A 17269-nucleotide genomic window follows, 5' to 3' on the forward strand; every position below is an offset into this window, starting at 1 on the left:
GTGCGTCGAAAGGGTGCGGGGGAGGGGTGTCCGGAACGCAGGGAATGGGTCACGAGGGTTCAACGGGCCGAGATAGAGGTGTAGAAAGAATGGCAGGGTCAAGGATTGAGAATGCCAGCGGCGCTCATCTTGAGAAGTAGGTAAGTGGAATAAGTGTGGATGGAGCGAGCCAAGTGTCAGGTACCACAGAGTGCCGTTCAACCAAGTTGAAGCCCATTGACGGTAGAATAGTAAGTTCCCTGTGGTCATTTACGTAGACCCTGATTACATGCAGTAAACGCGTTGTGGCGCACGCGCCACAAACGCCACACATAAAGACCTGGACGTATATGTACATATGTTTGTACATAGGTACTTCCTTCTGTAACCTGCCTACACATATCCCTCGACAAGTGTTCAAATTTTAAACTGAGAATTCGGGGGCGTTAGACACTGCTAGGGGCTCGTAGAAAAAAAGACGAAAAAAAACCAGAGTGATCTCTAATGGGTTGCTAGTTTGCACTAACCGTGAATCGAACACGGGGCCAGAGTAGTATCCAGAAGGTGGGAAACTCCGAGGTTACCACTACCCCATTAGTGCGTTGTGATGATTATTCTCTTTTTCTCGTTCATATAGGTAGTTAGGTTCATTCCTTAAATCCGGTACTCCCTTTTTTTGGCGAGCGCCTCCTACACTTCCTCCGTACCTGTCTAGTTCACCGAGAGCGACTCTCCTAAGGTACCTATTCTATTAGTTAAAGGCATGATGTGTAATTGGCAGGATACGCTGCCCTGTCACTGTGACTCACCTCCACGGTATAGGCATATCCCCCATGCTGACGAGACTGAGAATGAGAGTGTGAATTCAGTCTGTGGAAGTAGGCAAACCAGCTTCCTGGTACATCGGTGTATTCCTCCAATGCCGATCCCGTATTGAATACGCTCTGCAGAATAGTGGTGATAGGTGGGTTCCCTGAACTGGCTCAGGTTAAATAATTCACGATCCCCTTCGTCCCTTTCGTCCCCCCGTCCGCGATTTCTTCGCTCATTCTACCTTTCTTGATTATTCGTCATATCTACGTTTTTATTATTCATTTAATTAATAGAACTCAGCTATCCGTGCCTGCATATGTAGCTATATCTTTTCGGTATGCTGGCTTCACGCCTCTCAACCTCCGTCCGTAGCAGCACTAGCGTTGCTAGGAGCAGGCAACTTAAACTCCGACCTGGATCGATGGCCAACTCCCCTTCGACGCAGCCATCGATATGTGTAGCGGCGTCGAGGCCTTTCTCGGCTCGCCCGAGGCTCGCGACAGAACAATCCAATAAAAACGCTTCAAACCCGCCCGAGAACCCCTCGGTCGGCGAATTCAGCTTCGAGGGGTTGGGCATGACTCGAAACGTCAAAGTCTTCATCATCGTGGCACTGATCGCCTTCGGCAGCATGGAGACCTATTTCTGGGTCCAATGGATTTGGCGATGGTGGACAGGTGGCAAGGGCGATGAGCCAGAAAGCGAGGCTTGAAGCCGGGGCCGGCCCGGGTTTGCCCTCTGTGACGCGATTCTTTGTTATGTCGACCGGCCTACTAACATTTGGCAACCACCATAACAAGGGCGGCCTCGGGCGTTGCGACCATTTGTACTATTTTTGGTATTCTTATTGCCCGGGTTCTGGTTGAGGAATTATCGTTGCATCCTACTCTGCTGTTTTCGGTGTACTCTATATCTATCGACATGCATATACCTAGGTACCTATATGTCTGTGTGTACGTCCCAGGACCGGGACCAAAACTCGCGCCTCAATGTAGCGAGCTTCTAGATTGCGAGCGAAGCTCCCCTTGTACATATATTCATACCTTGCGCACATGCATGTATGCACACATACTTACATACCTATGTACACGCCTACTCATATACAGACCTCACATCCACGTCCACATCCACGTCCGCATCTACTATACGTCCACACACACACCCACACACACAGGCATGGGCAAGTTAAACCTACGAACGCTCACTACGCGCTTCGGAAGCGGCGATACCCTCCGAAGCGATGTCCAGAGTTGACCCTCTTTGTTGGAGTAGCGAGTCCCTGTCTGGTGACGATAACGTGCGTCTCTCTGGGAGGGACCGCCAATATTTCCGGTTTTGCGTTGCATCGTGATGGTTGTCCAAGTTGGCACCGCTTTCGAGTGCAAGAGTGAGGCCGGAGAAGCCCTCCCAAAATGGAGCCATAGCCCATGCCTCGAAACTACCACCTCGCGCTCGCTTAGGCCTGGGCCAGCGGTTGCTGTTCTGCCTGCCCAGTTGGCATCGTGCACCTCCCATGTATTCACGCGCACACGGCCGTTCCCTATGTGCTTACATACCTACATAGAACCGCGCCGAGAGCGCGTGGGCTTCTTTTCCGAGCTAGCTACGGCGAAGCTGAACAAGTCTAGCTTGCCACCACCACAGGGACACGGGTAGGCCAGCCTCTCATCGATGCCAACGTACGTATGAATAAAACCCCCATCCATGCCTTGCAACCCGACAAGACAGGGTCGGCCATCGGAAGGAAGGGGACTTATCCCAGGCCGTGGCCATGGCAGCATGGGTGTCGCATGGGGGGGGAGACCACCCGCTCCTCGTTGTGTATGAGTATGTATGCACCGCCACCTGTCTCTCGAGAGTCGAGACCCTCGGTCCCCTTTGCCTGTTCGGATGCGAGCCCGACTTCGACATCAATTGGTCAGCATGCCACACCAGCGTCGAACCCTGCCGTTCGTGTACTCGTGCCCTGTTTTCCGAGCATGCTTCGAGATCTTTTAGCCACATATGAGTAAGGTCAAGCCACCCAGATCCCTCAAAACTATGTATAATTAAACCAAGTCCGCCAGCGCCGCGCTGGCGCTGTGCGAAGACGATACGAAGCTGTGCTTTTCCTGGTTCCTCTGCTCTCTGCTTCTCTCTCGGAGTCGTCCGCAGTTTGGGTCTCACACTCTCGCCACTTTCTCTCCTCGGGTCTCCGTTACGTCACTCAGTGTGACTCGGCCGAACTGACGGTAACCCGCACCACACCATGGCTGCGGTGGTAGAGGAGGCTGTTACCGCTGGCGGTGCTGACGAGGTCAAGCCATACAAGATCCATGTGAGCCACGCGCCAACCTCGATGATCTTCACTCAACCGGGACTTGTGGCTGACGCGCGCGATCCCAACCTCGAATACAATAGGTCTCGTCAAAATATTTGGATCTCACTAGACAGAAGCTAGAGGTTACCAGACTGCCTCACGAGCTCGCCGACCCCAAGTCCAAGGATTGGTGGGAGCCCAAGTCTCAGATAGAGCCACTCATCGACTATTGGTAAGTCCATCCCCGTTGACGGTCAGCCAAGATTGGCTTCTGTATTTCCCATCTGTTCTCGATGACTTCGTCTCATATATTTATTACGGCGCATCGTAGGAGGCTAACGGTTACATAGGCTCGAGCAGTATTCGTGGCGGACACAGGAGGAGCTACTAAACACGGAGTTGCCTCAATTTCGCACCGGGCTTTCAATACCCTCTGCCAAGGCAGCGGTGAGAATTCACTTCATCCACGTTCATTCCTCACATGCAAACGCGATACCCCTTCTCTTGATACCCCCTTTCCCCTTCTCGAATCTTTCCCTCGCACACCTGATTAAGCTCTTCATAACCCCCGAGGACGACAAGAATGATCAGTCTTTCCACCTGGTCATACCCTCTCTGCCGGGCCTGGGGTTCAGTGACGCCTTGCCGAACAACACTCCCGTAATCTCGGCCACGGCAGAGCTCCTAAACGCATTGATGAGCCGGCTTTCGTATCCGCATTACCTGGCGACGAACACGGGCGCGGGCACGGCCTCCCCTGCAGAAATCGACTTCAAGCTTGCTGATTATCTCGTTACTTGCTATCCGGACTCCTGCTTAGGTGCTCACTTCCTCTCCCCCCCGCTGACACGACCTCGCATGCAAGAAGCACCTATAGAGTGGGCCAGGTGGCGCGTCGCGAAATTATTTCGCAGCCCCATGCTGGGTTACCACGAGGAGGACTTTTTGGCTCTCAGGCGGACCGGGTACGTCCGTCGGCCAAAGGCGAAGAAGTCGCCAACACCTGCCCAATTTGGACTGAATAACCTGAGCGTGTGGGAGCCCAATACTCTGGCTTATGCCTTGTGCGACTCCCCGACTGGCTTGTTAGTGTTTGTTTTGAAGGGCCTCCGTCTGCTCAGTCCCCAAAAGGATTTCACGCCAACTGAGATTATCAACTTCGCCCAACTAGCTTGGCTGCCCGGCCCGGAAGCAGCTATGAGATTCTGGGCACACTGCATATCCCATCCGGAGAAGGTGGAGAGGAAGGCTGCTAGGAAACCAAAAATCGGGGTCACAGTATTCCTCGGAGAGAAGCCGAACACGGAAGCGAAGGGAGGCGGGCCAGAACAGGAGGGGGCAGAGGATTGCTATACCTGTCCTAGCTGGGCCAACGTAGGTTATAATGTGGTCTACACTCGCCGAGCTACCGGCCGATCCGGGCTCTTGGCCTGGGAACAACCCGAAACTATCGTTGCGGGTATCCGTGGTGTCGCTGCAGCGGTTTTAAAATCGGACACCCGACTCCGGCCCGCGAGAACCCCGGCCGTGGCGCTTCTCGAACAAGTACCAGCGCACACCGGCGTGGCCGGGGGTCAGGCACCGTCTGTCCCAAGGACAAGCCCCGCTTCGAGTCGTCCAGCACCTGAGCGTCCGGAAGAACATAATCAACCGCACCGAAAGATCAACGACGAGGCGGCCGTGGGGAGCAGTGAGAAAGCCACCGACAAGGAACTATCGACATCTGCGACACCCAGTCCCGCACACGGATGAACAGGTGCAACCGCGTGGGTAAACGAGTGACGGTAGTGCGACCGGATGGCGAGAAGCATAGCCGATCCGGGTTACGATAGAATTGGGCGCGTCTGGAGTTTCGGCGTCTATCGGACGCATGAGGGAGAAGGGAGGTAGCTGGAAACATATACCCGTTTGCTGCGACTGCGTTATATTGATGACACCTCGACAACGACAGCTGGCGGGTATCTCGAAAGAAGCATGGCATGGCGCTGATATGGCGGACGTAGGTAGCTAGAGGAATTTAGCTCTAGAACTGCGAATACCTACCTTGTTCCTAATACGTCGATCCAAATTCCCTTCCTGTCGCAAATCTCGAAGGCGTTATTTCTGCGCAGGGCTGCATACACACGTACATACATACCTACATATTATACTGCCGCCTACATCCGCTACCTCATATCGTCGTAGGTCGGTAGCTGGAGAGGACGAGAAGAGAGGGTGACCGGGAAATGGCGTACATACCTGCCTGCGTACCTCCTATGGAGAATGCAGGAAGACGGAGTTCGGGAAGAATTCCGTTGCCTACCAGTTCAGGCAGCAGCTGGCAGCTGTCACGGCTGATAGGCTATTGGCTGCGTTTGATGCTGTACAGGTACGTGGAGCAAACCCTGGCTGGTTTACAATTACCTAAGGTACTTAACCTTAGGTACCGTAGGTATGAAGGAGAAGGTTCCTAATGCACAATGCACAATGCACAATGCACAATGCACAGTACCTTGGTACATGCATCATGTGCATGGCGAAGTACCTGGGTACCTGTCAATTTAAGGTGCCTACTGGCATACAGGTAGGTACATGTCTGCGGCAGGTATTAGTACCTACCTCGGTACTTAGCGTCACTGGTACCTGTGAGATGGTATATCTACCTATCGATAAGAACCTGAGTTAGCCTAGAAGGGAGGAGGCCAAGGTGACAAGTAGCAACCAATTCTGGAAGAAGGGACGAGAAGGAGGAGCGGAAAACCGCACACAACCAACCTCTCGCCGGTTAGCTGCCAAGTTTCCTTCAGGCTTCATAATTGCCATAGACATTTATCTCCTGGAAACGCCTCCGAATGCTCTCTTATCGCGGCTGTCTGACGCATCCGAGCACACCCATACTCGGTCGACCCGCACCCATCCATTGGTTGATGTAGCAGGAGCACGGTGGCATGACTTCACTGACTTCATCGCGATGGGTGCCAGCGACTCCAAGCTAGTCTTCAAGAAGGGGATCTTCAGGTTGTCCGAAGAGCGCCACATACCTGCTGACGACCCTTACTGGACCTCTGTAAGCACCAGGTCTCCTACCCCTCTCTTCGCATTGCTGATTGCCCGCAGTTTTGGGAGCTTCCTGAGTCTTCTGAGGACGTGTTCAGTCTGTTCGCGCCTGCGGATATCCGCCGAACTCGCGACAGGGCAATCGAGAATCTAGAGACCCTGATACTCGCCGTAACGTCCCGCCTGTTCATACTGCGACACCACCCCTCCTTCCCCGATTCCGAGTTCGCGCCCGAACGTGATGCTCTGAACTGCATTCGCATCCTCACCCGTGTCCTGCCCTACTTATATGAGGCGGACCGCTTGCAGCAATGGGAGGAGAAATTCTTCTGGGGTTCGAGGCGGAAGCGGACACGGCGGTCTGCTATCGCGAACGAAGTGCTGTTCGATGAGGCCGAGGAGGATGTGAAACCACCCGTCGACGAGTTTGAAGAGGCGAAGCCGTTGGCGGAGGAGCTGATAGACACGCTCATCGACCTGCTGTTCTTCTCCGACCTGACCGTCCCGAGGCAGCCCCACGGCAAGCCAAAGGTCACCCATGCCATCTGGCAGAGCGGCGTGGGCTGCAACACCGCCGTGGCCACGACCAAGGAGTACGAGAGTAACCGGTGCGAGATCCTGCGTCTTCTCTTGACCCTGGCAAGCCAGAGCATGTTTATGTCGCCTAGCGTACTCCCGGCCAAGGGCACCAAGGCCTTGACGTACATATGCACATGCTCGGATAAACAGACCGTTCTCTCGGTGCTGTGCTCCCTGCTAAATACGGTGAGTTCGGAGTAGCAACGAAGTCTTAGCTCCTCCCTCAGCCGCTGACCCTGCTAGTCCCTCAAATACAATCCGGCGAGTTGGCGAGTCCCTTACAATACTCTGATGTTTAAGGATCCCAAGGAGATCCTCGTTACGTATACCCTGCAGTTCTTGCTGGTTATCCTTCTCTACCCTATACCCGAGCCTGCCACGGGCTCTGCGCCGAAGAACTACTACCGCCATTTTCTCGGCAGATTGCACCGTCCTCAAGATTTCCAATTCATTGTCGACGGCATGACTCGAATCCTGAGTCAGCCTATGCAAGCCAACGTCTCATACATCCCGGGAACGCAGACCGCCACTCGATTCTCTCCCGAGATCATCATGCTCTTCTGGGAGATCACCCAGTGCAACAAGCGGTTCAGGTCTTTTATGATCGATACGCAAAGGGCACATGATTTCGTCATCCTGATTCTTTTCTACGCAACCGAATACAAGGCAGATGCCTCAAAGCAGGGTGTCGTAAGGATGTGTGCTTTTTTACTGCAGACGCTCAGTGTGGAAAAGAATTTTGGCGTCAACCTCAACAAGAGTTTTGAAGGACAAGATACCCTACCCACTGCGATACGAATTCCCGGGTTCAAGGGGACCTATGCGGACTTCTTAATCCAGGTGAGCGGAAACCGCTTACTCTTAGACGATCTAATCTAACTGTTGGGCTTTGCTTTCCCCAAGTCTATATACAACCTCATAACGAGGAGCCAGGGAAAGCTCTCTGCTATATATCCGGCGTTGCTCGCCGTCATCAACAACATCGCGGCTTACCTAGAGGGTATCAATGGCATCACAAGCTCGAAATTACTGCAACTGTACAGTTCGATGTCCTCTCCGTCATTCCTTCTTGCCAACGACAGCAATCACAATCTTCTTAGGTCGCTCTTAGAGTCGATGAACGCCATCATCGAGCACCAATACAAGAGTAAGCTATGGATCGACCCCCGGCATCTAGCTTATCTAATGGTGGCGTAGAAAACACCCACTTCGTGTACTTGATATTGAAGAATAGGAAACGCTTCGAGGCCCTGCGCACTTTCACACTCGAGAGCGGCCAAGAGGAACTCGAACGCCGAAATCGTCGGAGGAAGGAGTCTGGGCAGTCGTCAGACCCTTTCGACGCTGGCTCCAGGGGAAGCTCCCTCGATAGTTTGCGAAGTCCTACGACAGCACAACCCCGAACGCCTACATTGAGCGATGTCCCCGAGGAAGATTCAACATTTGCCATCGGCGACGCCGAGGATGAGAGCGATGACGACGACGACGACCGACCGACGCCGGCACAGTCGAGTCCGAGCGAGAATCCTTCTCGAGCCTCCTCGGTGGCGGATGTGGAAGACGCGGTGCCGACGCAGCTGAGGGGAATGTCCGAGAAGGCTAGGGGGAAGATGCCGGCCGGAATGCCGACATTCTCTCGGCAGAACAGCACCACAAGCCTAGGAAGCTATTCGGGGGCCGGTCAATCGATGGTCAGCGCTTTCGAGCCATCGGCGGATTGGATAGAAAGTTGGCTTCCGGAACTCCCCTTACATACGATACTCACGGCCGTGCAGCAACTGACGGCCCTGATTACGCGTCAGGGGCTTACGGCCGATTCGCCGTCGGCGGCAACGTTGAAAACCATTCAGGATGCCGACCTGGTCGCCATCGAACCGTCTCCCCCTCGGGTGCATTCGTTTGAGTGGTCGCCGTTGGCTCTAGGCTGGTACGAATCGTTGATTTGGAGTTTTGTGTTTGCAAGCGAGATGCAAGTGGCGAGAGGCACCGTCGGAGTCTGGAACGGTACGGCTATCAAGCTGTTTAAGGTGCAGGAGACGGCTGCCCAAGGGCCAACCCTAACGTCACCCCGAGGAGCGGTGGACGCGGTCGGCAGCAACATCGTATCGAGGATTGGGTCTATCAACCTCCGAGCGACGGCGGCATCCCCGGCTTCGCCTCCCGGGCCACCCTCGCAACGTGGTTCGCAGGCATGAACGTGTCGAAACTTGCTTTCACGGGACACTCGAGGGCGAGTGACGAAGGCGTTGGGGAGTGGAGTAGTTTTGGCCCGAGGCGCGTTCCCGAGGCGGGCGGTATTCGTCACGTCCCATACTACCCCCCTATATCCCCCCCCCCCCAAACCCTCAAGAGGGCTGGCTTAATTCTTTTTAATCCCTGTTGATCCCCAGGAAACAAATACATCGTGTAGCCAATTTAGTCCCGAGTTGACCAAATAACATCCTGACTGTTACACGTGACCGATACCTGTACTTCACTGGGAAGGGGGGGTTAACATACAAGTCGGTGAAGATGACGGTTGGTAGAATCTACCTCGGAGTAGAAGTAGCACGGACGCGATGGGTAGGGGAATCAGCCGGGAAAAGCTCGGCCGGCGGGGGGGTCCGAAGGGTCTCGCGACCTTCCGTCGACCGACAAGGCATACCTATGACAAGCAACCAGTCGTACTCATCGAACACATCAGGGCGGCGGACGGCAACGGAAAGTCGATGGGGGGAGTAGGGAAAGAGGGAAGAAGGCGTGCAAGCGACGTCGGTAGGGGCTTATACCTATGGCTAGGAGGTAGGTAGGTACCGATACCTATAGCGAGGCGCGCGGCTCCTCGCTTGCTTCGTTCTGCTGGACCTGTTCTGTTCCTCCTCTATTTTGAATAATTTACCCTCCGCGCCCGATCGTCTCAAGTCCGCTTCTTTCACGCACCCGCTGCGCTCGCCCTCCCTCTCCCTTTAGTTACCTACCTCGTCCTTCAAGCAGATCGTCTTATACCTGCCTACCTCCTCCCACTGCTCTTCTTATCCTCTCCCTTATCCAGCTATCAAGCTGGCTCGGGCAGGGTATATATATGGGGACCAGCACGGAAATATAGAGAATTAGCCCCCGCAAAGGCCCCCTCGCTACACAGCTACGGCGGGGCCTTCGCGGGCCGGCTCCTAGCAGCGGTCTCGAACCCGGCCCTTCTTCGCGACGGCGAGTCGTCTTTCTTCCTCTTCTTGGCCTCTCCCTCGCCCGTCTTCTCAGCTCCCCTCTGCTCCCAGCAGCCAGCGCTCTACTGCGAGCGGCGGCGGCAGGGGTGAAAGATACCTACGATGAACAGTAGTCTGGCGGAATAGACTCGACTTGCGGACCGCGGCGGGGGCCCCCCTGCCTGCCTGTTGCCGCGATCGCTGCGCGAGCGGGGAGACGACGAGGCGGCGCGCTACCTAACCAAATTCATAGGTAGGTAGGTAAGGAATGTCGGCGGCCTCGAAGCTCTTCGCGTGGGGGGAGGCCCAGCCCGTCGCCCTAGGTAGGCAAGGACGAGCGTTCCGCTTGGCCGCGCCGCCGAGGCCACGCTCCATCTTCGTCCTCGCCCAAGGCTGGCGGCAAGCTCTTCCCCACAGGAATGCACCGCAAACACGATGGCCGCTAAAATTTATGTGGCGTCATGTGTTGATGGGTGACGAGATGTTGTCCCCCCCCCCACACACACAAAAAAAAAAGATGGCTCGACGGAAAGGCAGCTGTCGCCAGCCGACACAATCTCCCCCCACCTATAAAGGGCCAGAAATTTTTTTTCTCCTGCTCCTTCAGTTCCCTCTCTCTATCTCCGTTCTTCTTCTCCCCACCAACCTTTCCCCCTCCCCCTTGCCAGCACCTCCTCCCTCCCCGACACCAATCCCGCAATCCCGCCCGGCCCTTCCGCCCGACACCGCCGCGCGATTCCTCCCCCCGAAGAGATAGACCAGGAAGGACGGACGGACGGGCGCGGGTCGGCTTGGCCGGACCTACCGCAGGCCCCGCGCGTCGGCGACCGTGCGGGCAGCAGCGGAGGACAGAGAAAAGTAGTGCGCGAGGTGAGACGACAAGAGGGGACGGCGCGGAGGCGGCGAGGGTTCGGTTAAGGGGGGAGGCGAGAGGAGGCGAGAGGAGGAAAATACTCGTACACATTTCCGCGCCTTGCGGCGCGTGCAGTCGGTGCAACGGGCGCTGCTCGGTTACCGGCGACGAGCAGGCGGGAGGGGGGGGGCGCGAGGCGATGGGTAGAATACAGTAGGGGGGCGGGCCCCCTGTGACCGACGCTATTATCCCTCCTCCCCCTTTGCTGCGAACACACAGCTTCAAATTATGCTAGAGCTTGCCGCCTCGAATCCAGCGACAGCGCGCAAGTGTGGACAGTGAAGCGAGATGGAAAAGAGAGCCGCGTCGGGGCCAAACACGCGTCCCGACGTTTCCGCGGGCACCGTCTCCCTTCCCCCCCCCGAGAGGGAGGGGGAAGGGGGGGCATCCGGCTCGTTTTTTGGGTCCCGTCGGATTGCTAGGTGGCCTGCGGAGAGATTTATGTATATCGTGGGGAATATCTATGATACCTACCCGTGCTATTTTATCAACGAGAATTACTTGTACGGGTAGAACCAAAACTTCTACCAAAAACAAAAAACGTTCAAGCCTGGTCGCAGAAGATGTGATGGTATTGCTAGGCCTAATTGTTGCGGGTAGTCCATACTAACGCTGGCCCCCGCCTGCCGATGCTGTCCGAACGCGATGGCAAGCTCGGTCTCTTAGCTAGGCTATATATCCCCCTGCTCGGTCACATCCTACTTTCGACCGGCGGTCTACGAGCTGTCAGCGTAGGACACCGCGTGCCCGCCTCTAGGAACCGATCAGCTAACCCCGGCTACTTACTTACTCACTTGAAGTTGTTCTTCCTGGTCCGAAGTTCGTCCATCACGTCCACAGGGTCCGTCTTGCCGGTGGCCTTCTGCACCTCGGGGTCCTAGGATACGTTAGAGCACGCGCGTATCTCCCGCATGCTCCCGGGCGACGAAGCGGGCCGGCGTTACTTACATGTACTCGCATGAAGACGTTATGTTCCTGGTTCCGTAGCTTGTCAGCACCCAACCTCGCGGCGACATAACGAACTGGGCCGCCCTCACCTTCTCGTCGGCGATCGTGTATTTGCCTTGGGTCTGCTGGTATTTCTCCACGTCGGCTTGTAGTCTCTTCGTGGCCGCATTTAGCAGGATCGTAGCGCCGAACTTGACGTTGGACTTGGTGTACTCGTGGCCGGGCTACCCGAGGTTAGCCTAGAAGGCGAGATATCCTTGTGAGGATAGCTGGGGTCATCGGGAGCTCACGTAGACCTTGGTATCGTCGGGCAACGCGGCGAGCGTCTCAAAAGCCCTGCACATCTCCTGGGCATTTCCTTCGAAAAATCTACCGCAGCCTGAAGGTCTGTCAGTTTCCCTTCTCGTCCCGGCCTCGCTTACGACCCGGCCCGCCTATCCCCGAGCCGCGGGACAGGCAAACACATACCAGCGTTGAACAGGGTATCGCCCGTGAAGACAGCCTTTTTCACGCCGTCGTCCACGTACCAGCAGATGCTGTCCTGTGTGTGACACGGCGTATGAAGAGCTTTCACCTCAAGGTTATCCCCAAGCTTGAACCCCTTGCCGTGGGGCGGGGTAAGATCAACGCTCTGGCATTTGTTGCCTCCAATGATGAGCAGTCCTGGGTTGCCCAGTTCAGTCTTCTATAGGGCGCCTCGGGTTAGAATGGGTCGGGAATCAGGGGAGCGAAGAGTGCGAGAGTAGAGACGGAAAACGGGGGGAAAGAAGGAGAAGAATAGGCATATTTGCATGGCGGCGGGGGTTTGTTCGCCTAACTATTTGATCGTTGCCACCGGCATGGTCCCAGTGACTATAAACATTATCAGCGTCGCCGTCGTCGCCGTTGTAATTATACGTAAGTGACCCCAGTGAGAGGGCGGTGGTGTATACGGGCACTGCTACCTACTGATGCGTGTTTACGATGGTTGTGAGCTTGATACTCTTGGATTCGATGGCCTCCTTGAGGACAGGCACCACCCTACGCCCTCGCAGTCAGTCAGACAGTCCCGACAGTTGGTGTAGCGCGAGGGGGGGCGAGGGGGTCACTGCTAGCTAGCGAGATCTACATAGGTAGATATAGATATATAAAGGTGCGTGTGCAAGGCATGCGAGACTCACTCGTCAGGATTCGCGGGATCGATGATGGCGGCTTCTCGGGTCTTTTCGTCGACGAGGAGATAGGCGTAGTTGTCGTGGCTGCCAGTCCCTGATATGCGCACGAGCAGGTATCAGTCGGGAGGCCGATGAAGCTCACGATGACACTCTCCTCATCCTCCTCTCCGCCCCTTTCTACCCCCCCCCCCCCCCCCCCTCTGTATACGCCTCACTCGTCTTGTCCATGTAGGTGAAGGAACGGTGCGCGCAGGAGGGGAGAACTTACACATGGGGATTGCTTGGATATGCATCGCGCGGGCGAAGGCGAGCTGCGGGGCAGGCCGAGTTAGCGGCTGAGAGAACGCATGACCGTCTGGAACCGGGTTCCACTCACAGCCGGGGACAACGGGGCAGCTTTCCGAACGGTGTTTCTCAGGGTTGCCGTAGCTGTCGTCGTCGTCTTCGTCGTCGTCGTAGCCGCAGTCAAGAGTGGCCGGACTCTAGCGAGGCAATTCATGGGACACAGAGGCTCGGCGACGGCGACTCGCAATTCGAGGTATGTGATGCTGAGGTGCGGTGCGCTAACGGGGGAGGCATTCGGCACTGGGTATTAGAAATCCAGAGCGGCCTGCCATCGAACCGCGGCTTTTCCCTGACGTCAACTTGGGCCTGCTATCGCTCGACGGCCCCCGACGGTCCGGCAGCGCTACGGCCGAGCCCGCGTGCCAGCTGCGGACTGATTCTGGCCGATGCTCGCCAGCTTGCCCCGGCCTATCAACTTGCCGGAATTTGTCATGCCAGCTTTCAACCAAGTACCTACCTAGGCAGTGTTGTTGACGCTATTAATGCTATCAATGCTGTTGATGCCTCTATCAAGTATCCCCTATGCATTATACTAGGCACCTAATGGTAGTTGAATCAGTGGTGGGATGTAGGTACAGGTAGCATTAGAATGTATCTAAATACAGCAGAACAATGTATTAAACGCAACGTGCCTTAATAAATGACATAACCTTCATGTCGGTCGAGTTTCTTCATATCGTCCTGCGTAGCCCGTAGTACCTCCTCCATATCTTAGTAGAGGTTCCAGTTGGAACCTCCCATCTCCGACCACCAGGGAATACCTCTCTCCGTAATCTATTAACATGAGGGACCAAATGGCGTGAAGCATCTCCGCGCCTTCTCGAGGAAATCCCTCTCCGTACTTATCAACCCCCTTTTCAAATCCCCCAGTACCGAGTCATCCTCATAGTTCCAGCGTTCGAACTCTTTTTGTGGCTTGGCGAATTTGCCCGGGCCTTCATATCGGACGCATATCCAGAATGACACCCGGAAGAACGACTCCGGATCGTGCATGAACGAACGCGGTTCGTTGTTCAGAAGCATTAACGACTCGCAAAGGGTAAAGCCGAGCACGAAGCGCCGGTTATCCTAAGCCGCGAGCACTCCCCTCGCATATCGGCCCAGGTCATACCCTGTCTCGCTCTCTTGATCAGCAGATGGATTGCTCGTGAGCTCTCCCCTGGTATAATGATCTGCGATCAGTCGACGGTCGGGTCGTTTATGAAGCTGATATCCAACTTACGATCGGCGGTGGAGCCTCTCTCACGGGCTGGTTCGGTTGGGCTAGCGGCCGCCGTCGAGGCCGAGAGACGGGGTCTTCCGCTAGGTCCGAGAGGCTGCTGGTAATTCCTCCAAGTCAGTTTAAGACATCTAGTTCAGTCGCCTTCTGGGGCCAGTCCTTCCAGCCAGCGTCCTCTCGGTAGAGCGGTTCGCTCCCTTCTTCGCACTTGCGGAACACGGCCTGCGCTATCGCCTCGAGACCGGGGACGCCTCCGAAGCAGGCGTCGAAGAAACCAGAGACCCCGATATACAGCTCTTCCAATTCCTCCTTTGGTATGACGTCTACGCGGTGTTCGGTAGAGTTCGTTATGCTGCCCGCGTTGTAGCGCAACGGCGTATTCTTGACGACGACGGCGTCGTAGACCACTTTCCAAACAGTTTCATCGGGCATACCATCGAGGACCGCCCGAGGAAGAGGGAGTAGAGATTGGAGGTCGGATTTGCCCATGCTAACCGAAAGCTCAAACTGTCAAAGGGTATGAAAAAGGCTTTCATAACCCGCAGCAGACGGGAGCATTTGAGCTCCCGGTAGCTCATCAAGTGCGACGATGAGGCTGACGGGTATGGGTTTAAGGGCTTAACGTGTTAGAAGAATCTCATTGCCGTGAGAAGATATACGTACTCTGATCGTCCATCTCGAGGACTTCATTAAAATCTCTGGACAGATAGCTAAAGGTATTACGAAATTCCTCTAAACCCCTTCCGATGGGGTTAGTCCGAATGATGTTCCATTTGTGAGCCATCACTGAACAGAGCGACGATCGATACCATCGTTACAGGGATTATAGCGAAAGGTAAATGGAGTATAATTTCGGTGTAGTTATGAAGGATTGCGGCGAAAGGTAACCAAGGTGTATGGGTAATTGGTCAAGGGAGACACGAACAGATATGTAGATATGCGTATATACATAATATACTCCTCATACGCACGCGTCCGTATCCGTCCCTCTCCCGCCTACACGACGCCGATCGGCTTCGGCTTCCACGTGCCTTCGTACTTTGACCACCCTCTTACCTGGCTCGCCGGCGTCGGGGGCGCGTCCTTCTTCTCGACGGCCCGCGCCGCCGTACTATCAACCTCGGCCGCCGCCGCCTCCTCGAGCTCTCGACTCGACGTCTCGAGCTCCGCCCTGACGGCATCCAGGTCCTTCCTCCCGTTCGGCGGTCCCGCCGGGCGCTCCGCCGCGTCCACGTCCGTCCCCAGCAAGGAGGGAAATCCCTCGTCTAATAGTGCCCGGGACAGCCGCAGCGACCGGGCGATGATGCGAGGGTCCTCGGAGGCGTCCGCGATCTCGGCTAGATTCTGTAGGACGACGCTCTCGTCCCACCGCCCCAGCTGCCGGCGCAGCGCTCCCGCCGCTTCCTCGTCCTCCTTTTCCAGACACCGCAGCAGCAGGTCCCGGCAGGCGGGCGCCGTCTTCTGTCCGGGGACGCCGTCGGCGCTGCCATCCGTGAGGTTCTTCCAGTAGTAGTCCCACATCCAGGCGAGCGCCGCGCGGGCCGCCGCGCGCAGCTTGGACAGCGAGGGCAGCTGCTCGTGCGTGGCCTGGTGCCGCAGCTCGACGAACGTGGCTGGCAGCGCGATGGTCTTGGCCACCGAGTACATGCTCATCTTGCGCTGCTTGTCTTGCTGTCCGTCGAGGAGGCCGGTTACGAACCTTGTCGGCCGGCCTTGTCAGCTATATCTAGTTAAGCGGCTTGCCCACGGGTTCGTGGGGAGGGGGGGGAAGGGGGGGAAGGGGACGGCGCATAGGTAGGACCGTAGAGCCGCGGATGACGCACCGGCTGAACGCGGCCGAGTAGGCTGCCCTGATCGCGTACGCAGAGGATCCCGTCTGGGCACCGGCGTCGCGCGCGTCGCTCGCGTCGTTGAGCGTGGCGGCCGTTAGGAGCGCGGTGGACTCGACGACGTGGGGGCACCCGCCACGCTGCATCCACATGGCGACGCGCGCGACAGCGTGCTGCTTCTCTGCCTCTACCTCGGCCCGCCGCTCCCTGCCGCTGGCGCCGTCGTCGGCGACGTCTTTTGGTAGTAGCGACACATCTCGCGGGGTTTCAGCCTCCGCTCCCCGATATAGAGCGGTTGGCCCGCTGCCTTCTGCCGCAGGCGGCGGATCGGGGTAGAATTGCCGCCGCACCTTTAGGAGCTCGGCCCGGTCTCGCCAGGGCGTGTGCACGTACTGCACCATGATACCTACTCGCCGCGCCCTAGGCGCTCGCCGTCCGCCTCAGGTCACCGCGTGGGTTCTGATGAGCCAATCAACCAATCGGCACGGAGAATTCCTTGATCGGCGGCGAGGCACGCTACCGGGCTTATAGCGGGGGTGGGTATGTAGATGAAGGACGATAAAGAAGTCAGGAGGTGGGAAGATGTGATGATGGATGAGGGCGGTAAAATTGCATATACCTAAGGGATGGATAAAGAGATGCTGCTGTTTCGAATCGCCGAGGCGGAGGGCGCAAAGAAATCTCTCTTATCAGAGAACGCGCGAAGGTACCGCGGCCGACCGGTAATAAACGCGACTTATCCGATGTACCTTGAACTCTGCGTCCCATCACAAATACACAATCTAAATGCATACCTGCCTCCTCCTACCTCTCATAATAATACCTTACCTGCCTACCCCGGTGTATAGGGAGATGGTGATAGTCGCTCAGCGTGATCTGCTTACGCTGCATTTCAGAGCGCATTGGTATCCGTAGTAGATTGCTTCTCTCCTTTTCCTTGTTGTTTCCGTCTTCTCGCCGTCGGTCGATCCTC

At 56.2% G+C, this 17269-nt stretch overlaps 6 protein-coding genes and 1 non-coding gene across 7 annotated transcripts; 3 read left to right on the forward strand and 4 right to left on the reverse strand.

Moving 5' to 3' along the window:
* Nucleotides 1–497: 497 nt before the first annotated feature.
* GGS23DRAFT_t54 lies at nucleotides 498–580 on the reverse strand. Its single transcript has one exon. It is a non-coding gene; the product is annotated as a tRNA-Gly (tRNA).
* On the forward strand, nucleotides 579–1912 carry GGS23DRAFT_569422 (uncharacterized protein). The gene is made up of 3 exons (XM_051516455.1): nucleotides 579–720; nucleotides 787–943; nucleotides 1093–1912. Exon 3 carries the CDS (start codon nucleotides 1130–1132, stop codon nucleotides 1502–1504), a length of 375 nt encoding a protein of 124 aa, XP_051371496.1. The 5' UTR covers nucleotides 579–720; nucleotides 787–943; nucleotides 1093–1129; the 3' UTR covers nucleotides 1505–1912.
* Nucleotides 1913–2922: 1010 nt separating this feature from the next.
* Nucleotides 2923–5336, forward strand: GGS23DRAFT_66607 (alpha/beta-hydrolase). Its single transcript, XM_051521183.1, has 3 exons — nucleotides 2923–3109; nucleotides 3193–3323; nucleotides 3442–5336. Exons 1-3 carry the CDS (start codon nucleotides 3041–3043, stop codon nucleotides 4841–4843), a joined length of 1602 nt encoding a protein of 533 aa, XP_051371497.1. The 5' UTR covers nucleotides 2923–3040; the 3' UTR covers nucleotides 4844–5336.
* Nucleotides 5337–6041: 705 nt separating this feature from the next.
* On the forward strand, nucleotides 6042–8901 carry GGS23DRAFT_605344 (high-temperature-induced dauer-formation protein-domain-containing protein; the record flags this gene model as incomplete). Its single annotated transcript, XM_051519746.1, has 5 exons — nucleotides 6042–6137; nucleotides 6188–6892; nucleotides 6950–7546; nucleotides 7610–7853; nucleotides 7904–8901. The coding sequence occupies 5 exons, from the start codon at nucleotides 6042–6044 to the stop codon at nucleotides 8899–8901; spliced, it is 2640 nt and encodes an 879-aa protein (XP_051371498.1).
* Nucleotides 8902–11355: 2454 nt separating this feature from the next.
* On the reverse strand, nucleotides 11356–13548 carry GGS23DRAFT_569439 (hydroxyacylglutathione hydrolase). The gene is made up of 11 exons (XM_051516456.1): nucleotides 13280–13548; nucleotides 13172–13214; nucleotides 12910–12997; nucleotides 12698–12769; nucleotides 12568–12601; nucleotides 12218–12434; nucleotides 12040–12128; nucleotides 11839–11973; nucleotides 11750–11776; nucleotides 11588–11678; nucleotides 11356–11517 (listed from the first exon to the last, which is right to left on the reverse strand). The coding sequence occupies exons 1-10, from the start codon at nucleotides 13400–13402 to the stop codon at nucleotides 11592–11594; spliced, it is 915 nt and encodes a 304-aa protein (XP_051371499.1). The 5' UTR covers nucleotides 13403–13548; the 3' UTR covers nucleotides 11356–11517; nucleotides 11588–11591.
* An 848-nt stretch (nucleotides 13549–14396) lies between these two features.
* Nucleotides 14397–15232, reverse strand: GGS23DRAFT_67244 (uncharacterized protein). The gene is made up of 3 exons (XM_051521186.1): nucleotides 15131–15232; nucleotides 14471–15084; nucleotides 14397–14407 (listed from the first exon to the last, which is right to left on the reverse strand). Exon 2 carries the CDS (start codon nucleotides 14954–14956, stop codon nucleotides 14585–14587), a length of 372 nt encoding a protein of 123 aa, XP_051371500.1. The 5' UTR covers nucleotides 14957–15084; nucleotides 15131–15232; the 3' UTR covers nucleotides 14397–14407; nucleotides 14471–14584.
* On the reverse strand, nucleotides 15210–16809 carry GGS23DRAFT_67225 (Las1-domain-containing protein). Its single transcript, XM_051521185.1, has 2 exons — nucleotides 16291–16809; nucleotides 15210–16166 (listed from the first exon to the last, which is right to left on the reverse strand). The coding sequence occupies exons 1-2, from the start codon at nucleotides 16695–16697 to the stop codon at nucleotides 15464–15466; spliced, it is 1110 nt and encodes a 369-aa protein (XP_051371501.1). The 5' UTR covers nucleotides 16698–16809; the 3' UTR covers nucleotides 15210–15463.
* Nucleotides 16810–17269: the final 460 nt, after the last annotated feature.

The sequence above is a fragment of the Durotheca rogersii genome (genome assembly GCF_024521655.1).
Source record: "Durotheca rogersii strain YMJ 92031201 chromosome Unknown GGS23scaffold_11, whole genome shotgun sequence".
Taxonomy (NCBI): Eukaryota; Fungi; Ascomycota; class Sordariomycetes; order Xylariales; family Xylariaceae; genus Durotheca; species Durotheca rogersii.

Coding starts and splice junctions, on each gene's coding strand:
- GGS23DRAFT_569439 (XM_051516456.1), bottom strand. CDS start 13,402: ATGAATTGCCTCGCTAGAGTCCGGCCACTCTTGACTGCGGCTACGACG. Junction 13,215..13,279: donor CTGCCCCGTTGTCCCCGGCT/GTGAGTGGAACC, acceptor CCTGCCCCGCAG/CTCGCCTTCGCCCGCGCGAT. Junction 11,974..12,039: donor CCGACGATACCAAGGTCTAC/GTGAGCTCCCGA, acceptor AACCTCGGGTAG/CCCGGCCACGAGTACACCAA.
- GGS23DRAFT_67244 (XM_051521186.1), bottom strand. CDS start 14,956: ATGGGCAAATCCGACCTCCAATCTCTACTCCCTCTTCCTCGGGCGGTC.
- GGS23DRAFT_67225 (XM_051521185.1), bottom strand. CDS start 16,697: ATGGTGCAGTACGTGCACACGCCCTGGCGAGACCGGGCCGAGCTCCTA. Junction 16,167..16,290: donor TACTCGGCCGCGTTCAGCCG/GTGCGTCATCCG, acceptor CCGGCCGACAAG/GTTCGTAACCGGCCTCCTCG.
- GGS23DRAFT_66607 (XM_051521183.1), top strand. CDS start 3,041: ATGGCTGCGGTGGTAGAGGAGGCTGTTACCGCTGGCGGTGCTGACGAG. Junction 3,110..3,192: donor TCAAGCCATACAAGATCCAT/GTGAGCCACGCG, acceptor CGAATACAATAG/GTCTCGTCAAAATATTTGGA. Junction 3,324..3,441: donor GAGCCACTCATCGACTATTG/GTAAGTCCATCC, acceptor ACGGTTACATAG/GCTCGAGCAGTATTCGTGGC.
- GGS23DRAFT_569422 (XM_051516455.1), top strand. CDS start 1,130: ATGCTGGCTTCACGCCTCTCAACCTCCGTCCGTAGCAGCACTAGCGTT.